Source organism: Diadema antillarum, unplaced genomic scaffold (genome assembly GCF_040938485.1).
Source record: "Diadema antillarum isolate AM-2024a unplaced genomic scaffold, OU_Dant_1.0 seq00000341_RagTag, whole genome shotgun sequence".
Lineage (NCBI taxonomy): Eukaryota > Metazoa > Echinodermata > Echinoidea > Diadematoida > Diadematidae > Diadema > Diadema antillarum.
In genome coordinates, this window is record NW_027271354.1 from 253,148 (window position 1) to 270,487 (window position 17,340).

Here is a 17,340-nt window from a genome sequence, read left to right on the forward strand (position 1 = left end):
TGTGTATGGTCATTAAAAAGGTGGTCAACTGGGCATCACCTGTATGTTTTCAGCTTGAGCACATAGCAAGCACATTGCCATATTCATCATCCTGTTATATATGTCACAACATTGATTAACCTATATGTATTCACATTATTAAAGTACATAACCTGTGCTCTTTTTAAATGTACATGTAGCTTGCCAAAGGTCACTTAAAAGAAATATGTGACAATGTGATGCACTCTAGGTATAATCCATACACATGTGTAGCTTTTATCTGCTTTTCTGCCAAATTGATTACTATTCTTGGCAACAAAAATGCAAAGAGGACCAGAAAAAAAGACAAAATTGGCATATGGGCATGTATTTTGGATGAGAATATGAAAGACTTATCATGGACAGTAGCCAATTACCAGTTGCCACTTGAAGGTGTTTACACTGTACCATGCTACAGTGATTAATCTGCCTTCTTTTTTGGCCTCTCTTCTACGCGTCATATCCTAATTATTGCCGGCTATCCCCTTTCTGATTTCCTACAGAAATCTGCAGGTTAGATATACAGTAGGCCTACAACATGTACATGCCAATTTATATTGATCACTCACTGTTTTTTAGCGTTGTAGGCAGAAAATGGCTGGCACCAGGAGGTCATGATTTCATTTATACTGCATTACATACGATGTCTTTGCTTCTGATTTCGTGCTATTTGTTTTATACGTCAACTGTGCTGTTTCCATGTGAATGTACATTATGTAACTGTTATTGTTTTCATTTGGCTGAATAATGATGATGATGATAATAATAATGAAAATGATAATAATAATAATAATGATAATAATAATAATAATAATAATAATAATATATTATACATGTACCAGGTTATACAAAATGCTCATCATTTCATTAAGTGTATATTAGTATGCATTTGACATATCATTCAGCCCAGATTTTATTAGAATATGACACAATAAAGACATGTAGACTTGGGATGGTGTAAACACACCATATCACTGATGTTGAAATCTATAATGCATACGGTAGTTTGTAGTACCCATCCTGGTGCGGTTGATACTTGCTTAGTCCTTGACCAATATTAAACCACGTTCCAACAATGCAACTTCAACTTGGCTAGTGTGGAGGTCTGTGCTGGCCAGGTTGGTAATTAGCTAATTGCTCGTCAAAACTGCTTCGGCAGAAAAGAAAACAGCAACAACAGAAGGAATTGTCAATTACACTAATTACTTCATGAGGAATGCTTTGTCAAACACAGTGCAAGCCGGCTGTTGTTATATATTGCCATTCCAGGGAATTGTGGTTCGTATTTTCAAGAAATCAATTTAGTACATTATTCCCCCCCCCCCCCAAAAAAAAAAAAGAAAAAGAATGTGGTTCTTGTTTGCTTCTTTCTGGTCAAAATTAAGGATTCTCGTGACTTGTACTGCTACTTGTATTGTACAAGTGTGTGTGCATTACAGTTTGTAGGTTGTACTTCTTTAAGTTGGATGTGTTTATTTGTGTGAATTTCAGACCAGGTACTGAATTATGCAATTATGTAGAAAGGATTTTACAAAAGTTATTGTTAGACATAATGTAAAAAATTAGTGATGAGGAAGACAAATCATTAAAATCCATTGAGCCATACTTTTTATATCAAAATTTCGTGATGGACATCCCTTGACACTAATGAAACTTTGATGCTTGTTTAAGTACCTTGTATAAATGTACAAAGTTGAGAAGGCAGTCAAGTGTGCCAGAAGAGGTATTAGTGCTCAGTCACTGCAACTTACATATGGTCATTAAGAAATGCAGAAGTTCACAAAAACTTTCAGATGCATCGAAGAGGAAGGTTCAAGTGGTGAGGAAACGCACCTTACAAATTGCGAGTCGCCATTAACCCAGGGACTCCGCCCACTGCCGTAAACTAATACGTGATAACCTTATGAAAGTGGCGGCGGTAGCCGAGTTAGATGGCTTTATTCGATATGCACTTTGCACATTAGCCACACATCCTGAGAAAATATCAGCCACCCCATGGGTGCATTTAGCCACAGACTGTCACACTGCACTCGCCAAATGCTGGAAAACGGCTGATGTGGCAAGGAGATGATAAACTCCCCCCGCTGTACCCGTGTTGCCAATGATGTGATTACGGTCTGCAGGTAGTGATTTTTACCTCAAACTTGACTAGCCAAGCAAGGCGTGGAGAGAAGGAGAGGTAGGCACAATGACATCATGCATGGGAGGAGAAAGACATGGTATAATAGCGTGTCGAGCCAGCCGGTATTCATCTGTTGTCGGCAAAATAGCACAGAATTCTCAAAGAAGAGGTATTGTGACCTTTTTGTTTGCTTTGCTTTTTCAAAGTCATTTTTTTTTTTTTGGGGGGGGGAATGGTGTGAGGGGAGGGAGTGAGCAAAGTTTAGGCATGTTTGGAAACAGTGAAAGCAAAGGGAGTGGGGAGTATGAGCTTGATATGCATATATATATATATATATTACACACACACACACATACACGTACATGCACACACACAAATTTATAGTCTGGTAGCAAGCATAAGCTATACAAGTCAAAAATATGAAATCAGACATACATATCCTTGCATCCCCCTGGTTTGCTAGAGGTACATATCTGTTAGAATGCTCTGTTATTTTTTCCTTATAGATTTGAGTTTCACTGTAGCCATGACTGCTCTAGCTTTTTCCACTCTGTAGCAAATGAAAAAAAGAAAAGAATCCCCATTGAAGACTGTTGAAACAATTAATTTTTATCCATATTAAGTATGTATGTAAATGCAAATGGAAGCTCACACTTTGGAGCAAATATTCGAGAAGACTGTGAAACCTGAATTCATAATTTCTCTGCCTGCAAGTACATGGCTCATTGTATTTCAACATTGAGGCTTGCATCCAACGAGGACAGTGGTAGTGAACATATGGCCATCTAGTATTTGTCTTGGCTTCATTATGATTACATCTCACGTCACGTCACCGCACACGGTGTAACAGATGCCGAGAATATATTGACAGTCCCGGGGAATGGAGCATTTTCTCCGCGGTTGCCATGGGAATTCGGGGGTTCATTTGACTAGCTTTTCAGAAGCTGCCATACCCCGGCTGGGTCCGCGTGCCCTCAGGTGGCATTAGCAATGACGGCTTCAGCTCAGTAGAAGTGCAGCGATTCTGTATGCAGTGACATTGGCCAAAAAAAAATTATAATACTTTAGACACCTGCAGTCTCAAAAGACATTATCTATTCAGCACGTCAGCCATGGTTCAGATTTTAGCGCTAGAAAGTCTTGCATTCATGTCTATGCATAGGAAGTATGTCTGAAACCTTATTTGTTGTTGCTGTTTCTGTGAAGATGAGGTGTAGATATAGAGGCTGAACATGTTACGCGTGTCAAATAATAGCAGTCAATTTGAATTATATTTTCTCTGACATATCTTGCATGTTATGACACATAAAAATTCAAATTCCTTACTAGGAGCAATAATTTGTATGTTATATTGCAGCGCTCGTATATTACTTGTACTATAGATTTAACTTGGTTGAAATATCTACCGTATGCCTTGATACAAAAACCCTGTAAAGAATAGATCTCAGAAGCATTTGCGTAGATATAGATTCGTCTTGACTGACATGTAGGCCTACGTTTGATGATTTCATGATGTTATTAACACTTTCGATGCAGTAGGCAACCTGCCTGTGTGCAGTGTGTCAGTGTTGTTTTAATCTAAGTGGTGTGTGTGTAAAAGGGTTAAACAAGAGTAGAAACAGTTACATGCCTGGATTTTCTTTCTTTTTCTTTTTTTTGGGGGGGGGGGGAGCGTGGGAAGGTGGGGGAAGGTTGGGGAGGGGGAGAGGAGTGTGAGATGTGATGACGTGCAATTAGATAGAGTTATGACACCTGTAATGTGTGCCTTAGCAATATTGCATTAGTCTGCTATCAAGGTCACCTACATGATTTGCTCTCGATGATGTGCTGCAAAGGAGCTGTGGGTGAGGTTTCACTTCTCTCACTTCTCGTGCCTCCTGACGTGTGGGATGACGATGATGATGATGATGGCTCGATCTACACTGTATGTCCTGGCCTTGGTCAAACCAATCAAACAGGAATTCCCCGATGGCATTAAGCAATTTCTTTTTCGGTGTTTCCTAATCTTCCCACATCATCATATCATCTGATGCATTATTGAGACTTGTCAGGGCTAGGGGTATATACATGGTGTCATGTGCTCATGCAGCCTCAAGAAGGTACAGTATACAGCACTCTAAATCTCATCAAAGCTAATGGTGGAAATTGTTGGCTGTCTTGGCGAGGCGCTTTCCAATACGACCATGCTCAGCACTTTCTACCTGAATACAATTGTTTCAACTCACTGGATGCATTTTCTAATAATAACCATCTTAAACTAGATAGAATACATGATGTCTCTCCACTTATGTTTTTGTTGTGTTGTGTTGTTTGTTGTTGTTGTTGTTGTTGTTGTTGTTGTTGTTGTTGTTGTTGTTGTTGTTGTTGTTCCTGTTGTTGTTGTTGCTTTTCCAGTGTCCTACTGTAGAAGGCCCCTTCCAAACACACACACACACACACACACACACACACACACTCCCACACAAGCATGTTGTGATGCAGTTATTACAGGTGGTATGGATACACACTGGTCAATACAGGTGTCTGGTCTATACCATATTGGGAGCTTTTGAAAAGGGGTCAGCAAGAACAGATGTACTGTATTATACATGAAGAACAAGCTCTATTGTGTGATCTTACTTACAACTCAATCCTCTGGTATACCCCTCCCTCCCCCCCCCCCCTCCCCCTGAAAAAGTTTACAAACTTTGTTTATACTTTACTGAGAACAGTGCATCATGAACTACTGTATTAGTCAATATCTATGACACCAGATTTGTGGACTTTGAAGATGATTATGGCTGATGTACAGTAGTAAAAACACTGAACAGAAAATATGGTCAGAGAGGCTTATTTTGGATATGTATTAGATAGCAAATGTATGTACATATATACAATGAATGAATATATGTGTGTTTTCAATTCAATTCAATTCAATTTATTTGGCAACTGTATGATACAACATAAAAAATTGCACATTATAAAAGACATACATTCAAAGGCCGGGACCCCTTGTAAGCAACTAGTGCTTGTTATTGGGCCCCTTTGCAGCAATTAAACAATCAATAACAAAAATGCAATTAAGCATATATTAAGTGTATCAAAATTTCTGTCATAAGTAATAGATTAAAAAATACAGAATTACGTTACAATATACACACAGACATACGCAAGCATACATTCAGTAAAAATGCAATGCAAGAGATTGGTAAGAGGGTGAAGAAACGAAGATAAAGAAAGAAGAAAAAGTACAGCTGTTGAAGTCTACTCAGTCAAGGATGATAGCTTTTTAAATGTATTTGTAATGTAATGTGTTTGGATGAATAGATGAATAGATAGATAAGAAAATTGAATATATAGAAAAGAGAGGGAGATATAAAGATAGTAATATGGTAATAAGTGTATATACATGTTGTATATGTACAGCATTTTCTGGGATTATACATGTATGTACAGTAGGTATAAAGCATAATGTCATTGACTGAAGCACCTAAGGAATATGTACAGCAAGTGTCCCTTCACACATACTTAATGTACAATGTACAGGCATGTGTGGATGTGTGTGTGTGTGTGGTTTTTTATTTGTTTGTGTGTGTGTGTGTGTGCGCAACTTTAATCTGAGATATTGTCTTTAGCTATGTACTTGTCTTTTGTTTCGTTTCTTTTCTTTTTCTTTTTAAAAGTAGCTACATTTTAAGTTTCATGCTCCCTGGGAAAAAAAAGAAAAACACGATTGGGAAAAAAGAGAAGAAAAGAAATCTGTTGAGTGTGTGGGTGGCTAGAAAAGACAGCAGTGCTAAGATGGAGAAAGGTCAGAACGTACATGCAATTATGTTCACCCTCAAGTTTTCCGCTGAGTTTTCCATGTGTGAGTGTATTCGTAGTGTGTGGGTGTGTATTTGTTTGTACGTTTTCCCCTTCAATTGAGTGCGCGTGTTTGAATGTGTGTTTGCCCGTTTTCAGGAGGCGCATGTTTAACGTCTGTTGAACATAATGTGTGGTAGTTGAACATAATGTGTGGTAGTTAAACATAATGTGTGGTAGTTGAACATTATGTGTCAAAGACATGTACATGTATAATGCAGAGGATCACCACAGCCAGCAAAGGGTGGTGAATGGCTGGACCTGTTTTGAGTTGTGCGTTGATGGTGTGGTTTTCTTTTCCCACACATTTTTCTCTTTTTTTTTCTTCAAAATAGCATCATGGTGTATAGAGTATTGTATGTATTGAATAGTGTTCACTCTTTGGTGGAAGTTCTTTTGTGGATTTTCTGTGATCTGCCCACTGATTTCACAGTGGTGATGGCTGTTCAAAAAAAGTGTGTACAAATGATTATTTTTTTTTCTCTCTCTCTCTTTTCAAAATACCTACAAAGGTGTGATGGATATGAATATATTCCAATTCCTTTTGGTAGTATCATTCTGATGGACTTCCATTGTATCCCTACCTTTTTATCATATTCCAAGGGGCCTACCTCAAGGTCAAGTGAAATGTTATATGTACACTGTAAGTAACTGTGGTGTAATATTTATGGCCTGATATCAGGTGGAAACATTGATTGATCATTTGATGAATATTGTACATGCCATATTTGACACTTCTTTAAGGATGTGTTTTGCAAATCAATTGATATTTATTTACAAATTGTATGTTGCCTGTGAAAACAAAGACATAAGTGATATCACCTCCAAGGAAAGGGAGGGGGTGGGTCGCTAAGTTAGTCTCTTGAAAAGGGTTATTAGATATTCCGCAATCAGTTGCTATGGTTCTCATTCACAATGTTGTATGAATTCAACCACTTGAGAGTCGCCTAATTAAAGCCTTTATTATCACTTTTACCCCTTTACCCATCCCCTCCAATGCCATGGAGCCATTTGTAGACTATTGCATGATTCCACCCCCTCCCCCAGCAAATTTGCTAAAATATTATCATGTGTACAGTTTTCAGGCTCCAACTTGAAGTTTCTACCTGTAGATGCACAGTCATCCCTGCATTATGGTGTAATAACAAGACACATGCCTATAGACTCACAACACCTGTGAATCTTCTCCATCTACTTTGTGAGAGATTCTATTGCTGTCTGCATGCAAGATACTCTGGGTAGTTGCCAACAGGAAGTATACCAGGTACAGATGCTGTGCAGGTTACACCCACCATCTGAGTGTGCCTCTCAGCTATACAAATCTGTGAATTCATTAAACTGCAAGTGTTTAAAAATCAATTAGGATGAATCAAAGGTCACACGGTGGGGCACGCAATCTACAAGTGTATATCCTCCTACACACCATGTCCGTCCAGTGGAGGTGCAAGGCACTTGTCTTCCTGTATACAGCCTCAAAAACATCTCGTTGTCATGCACACTCACTTGTCATTGCTGAGTCATAAATTCAATCCCATCAAGAGTTTCTATTTTTGGTAGGGGTTCATTAGTGTTATTACCATACATAATTGCATGCAGAGGGATATACTAAGTCTCAATTTACAGAAGATGACGAACAGAACTAAAAACAAAAAATACAGTAAAAAACTGAGAATAATGAGCACTCCATTTCTAGTACCGGTATGATGTGGAATGTCGGTCTACCATATGGAGCTGGTACATGAACACAACACCAATTTATGTCATGGAGGACAAAAGGGTTATATTTAGAGGAAGTTCATCAGTGCTTTGTCTGCTCTTAATGTGGAAAATAATGAGCTATTTACGCTGTACAGACCACATCACCCCCATCATGATTAGGCCATTACAGAGGCAATTGTAATCTGCACTGTGACAAGGACAACTTTTCTTGAAGGTGTGATTAGGATTAATTCAAGTACATTGCATGAATACATGTGCATTACTCATTATGCTGTGCTGAAGTCAGCAGAAGAAAACAATGAAGATACTGCCCACGCATTACATTGAGATATCTATAAATTCATAGTGTGTGCTCACATGTGTGATATGTGTAAACTGATTGTCATACACTTGTATAGACTTCCTCAAGACTGGATTTTTTTAACCTGTTCTGGTAGAGGAAGGTGGCCAACATTCCAGGAATATCAAGCTTCATTGGCATAACATTATCAGTTTTGGTTTTAAATGGGAAGAAGATTCAGTGTAAGCAGGGAACCACAGATAAATCCTCCAAATTATCACAAATAAATGAGCTTCTGTCATTACAGTGAGCAGGAGCGAAATCATGCTGAAGAGTTGGTTTCATCTTCGACAGCTTACTTGATGAAAACCTGTGATTTGTGTAGGGCTACATCATGCACATTGTAATCATCGGGTGGGCCTGTATGCTGCAGATAATTGACATGTGGAACCCCATGCATGCGTTTCTGCTCGGGGCCTTGGGCGATGTTGGTTCAAAGGAGCGAACATGGCGACAAATAAAGTCGATCTGCAGAAGGCCCCCTGAGAAACACCTAGAATTACCCCACATCCAAGCTTCCACTTACTCTATACTCTTGCCACCACCCGTCCTTTCCTTCATCCTCGATTGAGTCCCCACATCACCCACCAGCTGCATGGGGAGATGATATTGGTTTTGCGAACATTGGCTGTGGAGAGCTGTCGATGGTAGGGGACTTGATCGGTGGAAACTTTGTGCATTCCCTGCCGGCATCTGGCTCTATTTGTCCCAGTTTAATGAAAATTTGTAGGATGTACACAGGCCTGATGTGTGTTTCCTGAATATCTATCAACTTTATATCTTCAGTAGATGGTTGGATCCATTTAGACAGTTGTTTTGTGGTTGTGTAATTGGCAAGCAATATCAACGCAGCATTTATTAATTTGATGTTCTGCTGTTTGTATGCTTTCAAACGTGAGCAAACTTTCTTCCTGTTAGTATTAAGTTATATTTTCCAAGTACTGTAACTAGAATGTATGTTTGGCTGCCATTATGATCTCGCTTCCATACTACAAAAGTAGCAATGCATGGAATCAGTCATGATGGTTTCATACATTGTTGGAAAATGTGAAAGGGACATCACTTGGATTCTATCTGCTGTGTAGCCATTTATGGGCCCAGGTGTTCAGCTTAACTCACCAAGCTTTTTTTGTCGGCAATCAGTAATTTGACTGGTCCTCTGTATAGTCATAAACTTAGCAAGCCTCCTCGGGTGTAGCAGTGTGTGCCTCGGTCTAACAGGAAGGCCATGGTAGGAATATAGAGATTAGAGGGAATCACGTAATAATCTTTATTTAATGACAATTAGTTTTCAGTATCTGCACCAATTGGCAATGAAAATGCAATAAGAGTTAAGGAATGATTTCATTAATTGCCAAAAAAAAAAGAAAATTGTAATAATAGCACTGTCAAATCAGATTAAATAGCAGGGTGTGTTCACACACACCAGAGAATCATGTTTTCCCCCTAACCTGGTAGTCAATCACAAACACGCCACTCAATATAAAATCAGAAACTGGTTCTTACCAGTGTATTTCCTGAAGTTCAAGGCTATCCAATCCATCATTGGGATGAATCTTTAAAATCTGGTGTCCTTCTTTAGTATGCTGCTGTGATTGCTCAGCATAAAATGCAACTACAAATTTGACTTTGGTTACTGGTTGAATTTAAAGTGAAGTAAAGTGATCATAGATTTCTTATGACTGATGATCCTACCTACTATTCTGTACATGCATTCATTTCTAGTGTGAAACAAAGCATCAGGTTTGCTGAACTTCTACAATGAAGTGCTTCTCAAAGCCTCAGGTTCTAGAGATGTTAGTTTTTCTAGTGAAACTTTGTTCAGCCGTTAATGTGTCAGGGATATTTTGTATGACTGGTGTTGTGTTGTTTCTCCCTAGAGTTTAAATGTTTTTAGAAGCTAAGATCTGTGGCATTAAGATTCCTTCTATCTTTAATTTGCCTTCGAGAGAAAAAGAAGAGTGAAAATTTATGCATGCCACTTAGACATGAGCAGTATCTCTAAATTTGGTACTCTACTGTCCGTGTGCTAACATGAATTTCAATTCCAAGAGGTCACAAGAAGTGGTATAACTTGTATCATGAAAGAGTGTTGAACTCTACAGTGAAATATTGTGAGAGAGAGAAAACATACTTGTATTTAGAAGGTAGCTGCTCCTTTAATGCAGTGAGCGCACTACTTGGCATGAAGCGCACGTGTCGCAGTGCTTCTGTACTGATTGAATGGAGCAATTATGCATGAATTTGATGAAAAATCTTAGGTCATTTGTTGCAAGGGAGTCGTTTGATTAAATTGATATTACAAGAGTTGAAGGAAATTCGATGTGATTTGTGTGGTCCCTACATGCTTCAGCACTGCAGAAAAAAAAGAAGACATATTGCAACATGTGTAACGAATATTTGACTTGCTGAGCTGGCAGAAATCTATGACCATGTTATTGTCAGGATGGCCATATTTGAAGCATTACTTGGGTGTTGTCCCCTTCCCTGACAATTTTGAGTGATCACTGACTTGTGACTCTTAAAGGTTACAGCCAAGTTATTCTAACCTTTTGCCAATTTTCTCCAAAACCCACAGCTGCTGCACAACTGAAATAAAAAGTAGTACGCAGATGAAACTGTCATCTCCTATCAAAATGGTGCTTAATCAGGTCTTTCAATTTTGCTGGGCAATTTTAAAGTGAGAAAATGAATTTCCATTCCCTGTTATTTTAGCTTTAAGACTTCAGCCAGGCAATCGCTGAGAGGCTACCATCACCTGATCAAATGGAACAGCAACAGAACCTGATCATTTTTTCTGTTTTTTTTTCTTCTTTTTCTTCTTTTTTGTTCTAGTTTATTTGTTGTTGTTTGTTGTGGGGGGTTTTTATAATTTTTTTTTGCTGCTTCTCAAACATGGTACATGCCCAGCAAAGGGAGAGTGGTATTCTCAGCTATCGTAACACAGTTGCAAGCTAGTGCGGCTGCTTGGGGGAGCCCTTTGAGTCACTTTAAGTCTTATTGCCAGCTTTTAAGAATTCCTGGATGTCATTACTGTATGTTGCAAACTACATCTACATCTCAAAGTGAGTAGATGTATTTTAGCATATGATGAAATAAATAGAACTACCTTTGATGATGCTCAGTGGATTTTGTCTGCAATGACACGCAATCAACTGTTCACTGACTATGATTGAAATGGGGGGGGGGGGGGGGAGACCCACAATCAACAGAATGCAATTTTCAATCAAACATCAGGATGTACTTGGATGATGTTATAACTCTTGGACAATTGCTGTGTTCTTGAAATTATGAATGTTCACGTCTGCGAGCTAACTTTCCATGTTTACCCTCCAGGGAAGGACCTGTTTGTACAGTGATTCACAAAGTGAAATTTAATTAAAATGTATGAGCGACATTCAGAGCCCCACTGTGGGGCGAAGCTCCCTCCCTTCACGTCGCAGTGATGGGATCTTGCTGCCGATTTATATTGCCCGTTTCCCATCCCAACAATTGCGAGTCCTGTTACACCTAATGCAATATGTATGCATCAGGGAGGAGTTCTTCTGCTCCATCAATGCGCAAGCAGTCGGCAGCAGCCAGAAAGAAAGCAGGCAAAAGAATGGAAAAAAGTCCAAATATGTGTGCATGTGATATGCATGAATTCTGCATGTTTTTGAAGGGTACGCACACACATACACAAGGAAATATGCTTAAACCTGTAATATGATTGATAAATTTTTTTGCCTTCCATACTTGGCCTTACCACTTTGACCAGATTTTCATGTGAGCTTGCGCACTCCTACCATACACATGGACCAAAAAAAAAAAAAAAGAACAGAAAATAAAAGAAAAGAATATCTTAAATGATATCAATGAGTTATGAGAAACAATTATGCAGCCTTGCTTTGTAATTCCATTCAATTTATGATTGCAGTCATAAATGTGGATACAGACTTGGTAAATCATACTCTGCTAAACTTTGAAATTCTCATAGACTTTGTACAGGGCTTGCAAGGTAGTAACCTATAGCTTAAAAGCTGTTTGATAATCACATTTTTGTTGTTGTTGCTGTTGTAAAGTTTATCATATTTCAAAATAAGGAAGTTGGAATATGTTGTTTCAGATAACTTAATTTTCAGTATTTTGAATGTATGGAGAAATCTAGCAACTGGGATACGGATGCAAAACATGCTTGCAATTCTCACTCTTAAAACATCCGAGTCAGAACAGACCCGAAAAGGGTCTGTTGGGGTCACACCCCAGTCAGGGTCAGAAATGACAAGGAATGGGGTCAGATATGACCCCATTCAGAGTCATGAATTGGGTCAGGGTGACCCCATTCCGGGTCTTCATGACCAAATTCCAAGTCATTTTTTACCCGGAACAAGGTGTGACCCCAACGGACCCGGTTCCAGGTCAGTTCTGACCCGGATTTTTTTAGAGTGTTAAGTCTAGATGAATCTAACTATATAATCAAATGTAGAATTTCTGTGAAAGGTTAAGATATGTAAGAAAAAATTTAAAGAAATGTTTCTCTTTTGAACCTGTATGTTCCTTAAGTTATTATTTGTTGTTGTTGTGCCTCTTGAGATGCATGTTTCGTTGGTATAGTCTCTGTGTGTATTTATGGTATATTAATTTTGACTAGTTGCTTTTTATATCAGATTTGAAATTGTTATGGGTATGTTTTCTATTTCAAAAAAAAATATGTAGATATAATGTATGAATATAGAGCAGTTTTGGTGTAGACGATGGTGTGATGTAAAGCATTGTGAAACAATTAAGATAGTTTGTCAGAGCGCTCATTAAATGTAATTCTTATATTGAGATACATGTACAGTAGCACACAAGTGTCTCCCCAGACTGGTTTCGTTTTCGTGGAACCTCCCTGATTTCAATGTTGGACTGTGTGCAGCCCCCTGCACATACACGTAGCTTTGTGATTGCCACAAGAGGGAAAGGAAGTGGTGTTGAGAAGCATGCTTGTACCCTCCTCCCTGTGCCCCAGACACGTACGTTGCTACTCATTCGGGCCCGGACGCAAGGGAGTGCGCCGATAATTAACTGTAGCCATTGGCTATCGGTAACCAGATCCAGGAACTGGCACGGTGCACCCTCGGACAGAGTGCCATGGGAATATTAGATGTTTTCCGTCCTCGTTGATGTCCTGACAGATGTTTTTGCCGGCCCCCATCTATTTTTTTCTTTGGGGTGGGGGGGGGGGGTGATTGTTTACATGGCGGTATTTCTCATGGCCAAATGGTCAGATTTCCCATCAGCAGTCTGGCATTTCATATGGATATCTTATCTCTCAGGAAGTTCAGCAATAGCTTTTTTTCCTTCTTCTTGTGAGAAGTTTTTACTCTGATGACTACACTCGGATTAGCCCTGTGGAATATATCAAAATGATTTGAAAATGATATGGAAATGAAAGAAACCATGCATGTAATACATCAAAGAAAGGAAGAATAAAGCTTTATACATTTCTTTCTGAAGAAAAATGTCTTCATTAAGCGATGAAGATCTTTACATCACAGTGAAAATAGCAATATTTCTGAAAAAGAAAAAAAAAACCCAGCTTGTTTCTGTGAGTACCACAAAGGTGTCAACATCATAAAAGATAACCAAAGTTGAATTTCATAAAAATCACTTTCCAATGAAAAGGGATCTTCACCCACTGTTATATAATTAACTGCTAAAAATAATGTAACTGTAATAATGTAATAAGTTCTAGGAATGGGTTGTGTGCATTTCTGCTTTCACAAATTACTTTATTGTGACCTGGCATTTCCTCACAACAAGTCAAGAAGTGTTGTTAACGGGAATAAAGTTGTCAATCTGAATGGGACAAGAGGAGACAAACACTGCTCTTTTTGTTTTTAACAGTAAACAGCTGCAAGTTCAACCCTCAGCTGTGTCACCTTCAAAAAACTAAACCGCCATTGTGACAGTGCTGATAAAGACACATTGACACAATCACCCCAGACGATTGAGGAAGGGAAAAAGTGCCCCTGGAATGGGGGGTGGGGGTAGGGGTGAAATGCTGGGTAGTTTCACATCCGACACACATAAAGTCCCCCTGATAGGGTTGTTACAAAATTAGCGGACTGCATAATGCATGGTGTGTAAACAGAGCTCGTGTTGACCGTGTTGGCTGTGTCTATAGAAAGAGGGAATGAAGTATTTGGGTATGTAGGGCTACATAGATTTTCCTCATTTTCGCCATTAATTGATGATGGGTTCTATCCTGCTCTGTGTGTGAGTGTGTATGTGTGTGTGTGTGCATGTGTATGTGTGTGTGTGTAGATGAGGGTGTGGTATATGTCCCTCGTGTGTGTGGTGTGTGTTTGTGTGTGTTGTGTGTTGTGTGTCGGAGTTGAGTCCTCTCTGATAAGAAATGAGTCTGAAGTCTGGTGAAATGACAGGGGCAGTAATTAATGGCTCTTGGTTTGCGATGCCCTGGTAATGTTTAACTGAGGAATTGTCTGAGTTTGTTTCTTTTTTCCCCATGTACCCAATTTTAATAATCACCCACCTGCAACCTATGCAGAGACCACTTGTCTTTACCTGCTGTATCCAATGCATACAATATATCGTGGGCATCAAAGGCATCACTAGTGATGTAATATTATAGTAAGTAGTGCAGATGCATGCATGCATACATGCATGAACACATGCATGTGTAAATGCATATGTTTATATAGATTTACAGATATGTCGCTATATGCAATGGTGATCTTTGACTGGGCAATGCAATATTCTATTGAATGAAAATACTTTGAAGTCTTGAGAGAATGTAGCAACAAAACCATGGTTTTCTCCAATTGTAAATATCTATTACATTCACGGAAAGGAACACAAGTTTCAAGCAAGCACAAAGCGCCAATTAAAACCATCTCTCTGTCTCTTTCTCTTTCTCTCTCTCTTTATGGGCCTCCTCTGCTCCTTCATCACATGTTTTCATTAGTCCAGACCCTAATCTTATTTTGCCCCCCCCCCCCCCCCCCCCCCCCCCCCCCCCCCCCCCCCCCGGCTCCATCTCACGGCAAAAGAAGGACGGACAAGGACCGGTCCGAGAAGATGCATGAAGGCAATATCCGGCGCTATTATTGTGTAATAGAGGCCGGTCTCTGCTTGCTGATTTATTCTTTCAGAGTCATCTCTCATTCTCTTCAATACTTCTCAGCTGTATCTTTCTCTTTTCCATCCCCCCCCCCCCTGCAGGGAGAAATGAATTTTTGATGTGGAAACATAATCATATTTTCTCTCTCTCTCTCTCTCTCTATATATATATATTTATCTCTATCTCTCTCTCTCTCGTGACATATGAGATATCATGAGTTTCATATTTTGGCATATGTTGTTTTTCTTGATCTCTGAGCTGTGTAAATGTTGCATTGAGCTCACAAAGAGCAAAGAGGAGTACTTAGTTGATCAAATCTTCTATCTGTGCGTGCATGAGGATATATTTTATTTAAATCAAAGTGTTCTCCCTCCTCCCCTCCCCCCCCCCCCCCCCCCCCCACCTTTCCCAGCCTAGGAGCCAGAATTAGTCATCACAGCTACTGATCACTAAAAGGGAAATACATTCTATCTCGTACACCGCTATCCTTAATGATGTTTCATGAGCCGACTGAATGTGTGAATAATGTGGTCGGAAATTGGATGGTTGTAAGTCAATTTGTAGTTGATGAAAGGCTTGAGCAGTCAAGAAGTAAATGATCAAAATATTGGAATATATTTCAATCAACAAACTCAATGGATGTAGCAATATGACAGTGTGAAAGAGAGAGAGAAGAAGAAGAAAAAAATATTGATAGCCACTTTGAAAGTAGATACACGTCATTCTTGTTTATGAGCGCTGCTGTATCTTGTGCTATTGTAAATAATGTTTGTGTTTTGAACTCGGCATTAGCTTAAATGTTCCCTGCAGTGAGGTAGATAAGCAATTGTCAGGTAGTGTCTGTAAGAATTATGTTATGCTCTCTGATGCATACTCCAAAATAACATTCAGGCGGATAGCATGGATAGTTTATACTGGGGACTTTTTCATCCTGATATGATAGCCAAAAGATACGCTTATGTCCAAGAGTGGATCAGTGTCTCGTATATCATGACTGTAATCTCTCTAATCATGTTTAGTGACGTCAGAGATATTTTTCTTCTTTTTTTTTGTGTGTGTAAGAGCAAACTTTAGAGAAATGTGCTGAAATTTATGAGTTTGTGCATTGTGTACCTCTCAAGCAATCTTTTCTGTCTTTCTGTCATTCTAATTCTGTGCTATATGTGTTTATCTCTATGTTTGCAGAAAGCGAGACTCGCGAGGATACGTTTGGCCAAGAATGCGAGCGGAAATGCATTTGTATCGCGGAAGAAAGAGGCTGATAGGTTGGCTCAGGTAAGCAGCATTTTCTCTTCTTTTCTTTCTTTCTTTCTTTTGAAAGCTAACATTTTTATCACTAGAAGACACCAACAATTATCCCCCTCCAACATACACACACAGACAGACAGACAGACACGCACACACATACAAATGAACCCAAATTATGTTTTTGAATAAATGGCGTGCCCTGTTTATAAGTAGCAATGGATATTTCAGTCATTAAATGTAATTGAATATTTGCTGTCTGGTAACCTTTCAAGCAAAAGTTTCGACATGAATAACCGTTTTGAGTCATCATATAACTTGGTGAAAAGACAGTGGATTCTTTTGTCATTGCAAGCTACTTTGCATTTGATATCTGTGATAGTAGGTCTCAGTCAAGCACATCAAGTTCATTTTGGGGGGAAATAATCTGAAAATAGTGTGAAGCTTCACAACAAAAATGGTTGACCCTGAGAAAACACTGAGTAACGTATGTACGTATGATAAAGATTATTATTTGTTTTTGTTTTTTTAGCTGTGATAACCCTGACACATTCTTGAGGTGTTTTGTAAAATCAATTGTAACTCTCTATTTATGTTCCCTTCTACAAGCTTTTTATTTATCAATGACAATTCTGTACAATGATTTAAAAAATAGAGTTTATAGTGGAAATAGCCATCAGTGATGTATGCACCTGAATGGAAAAATTAGGTGATTCGATGGAAGAGCTTTTCATTATCAAAACCCTACTTCACTGAGGGGCTGGCCGAGAAATGCTGATGAGTGTAACAATTTTTCTCTCCCCAGAAAAGCGGGTAGCTCAAACGGCCCTGCAATGATTCACATGAATCGTTGTACCGTTATGTCTCCAGCATACTCGAAGAGTATTTCCCCAAAGAAAACTGTCCTGGCAAGGAGACCCATGATGTATGGCCAGAAGGGCTGGGGGA

General features: G+C 39.0%; 1 protein-coding gene across 1 annotated transcript in view; it reads left to right on the forward strand.

The window, feature by feature from the left end:
• The window catches only part of LOC139730894 (potassium voltage-gated channel protein Shal-like), a 113,748-nt gene that overhangs the window by 39,442 nt on the left and 56,966 nt on the right, over positions 1–17,340 (forward strand). Inside the window, exon 3 of the mRNA XM_071641769.1 lies at positions 16,333–16,422. Within this exon, the coding sequence (XP_071497870.1) occupies positions 16,333–16,422 (90 nt within the window). The remainder of the gene's footprint in view (positions 1–16,332; positions 16,423–17,340) is intronic.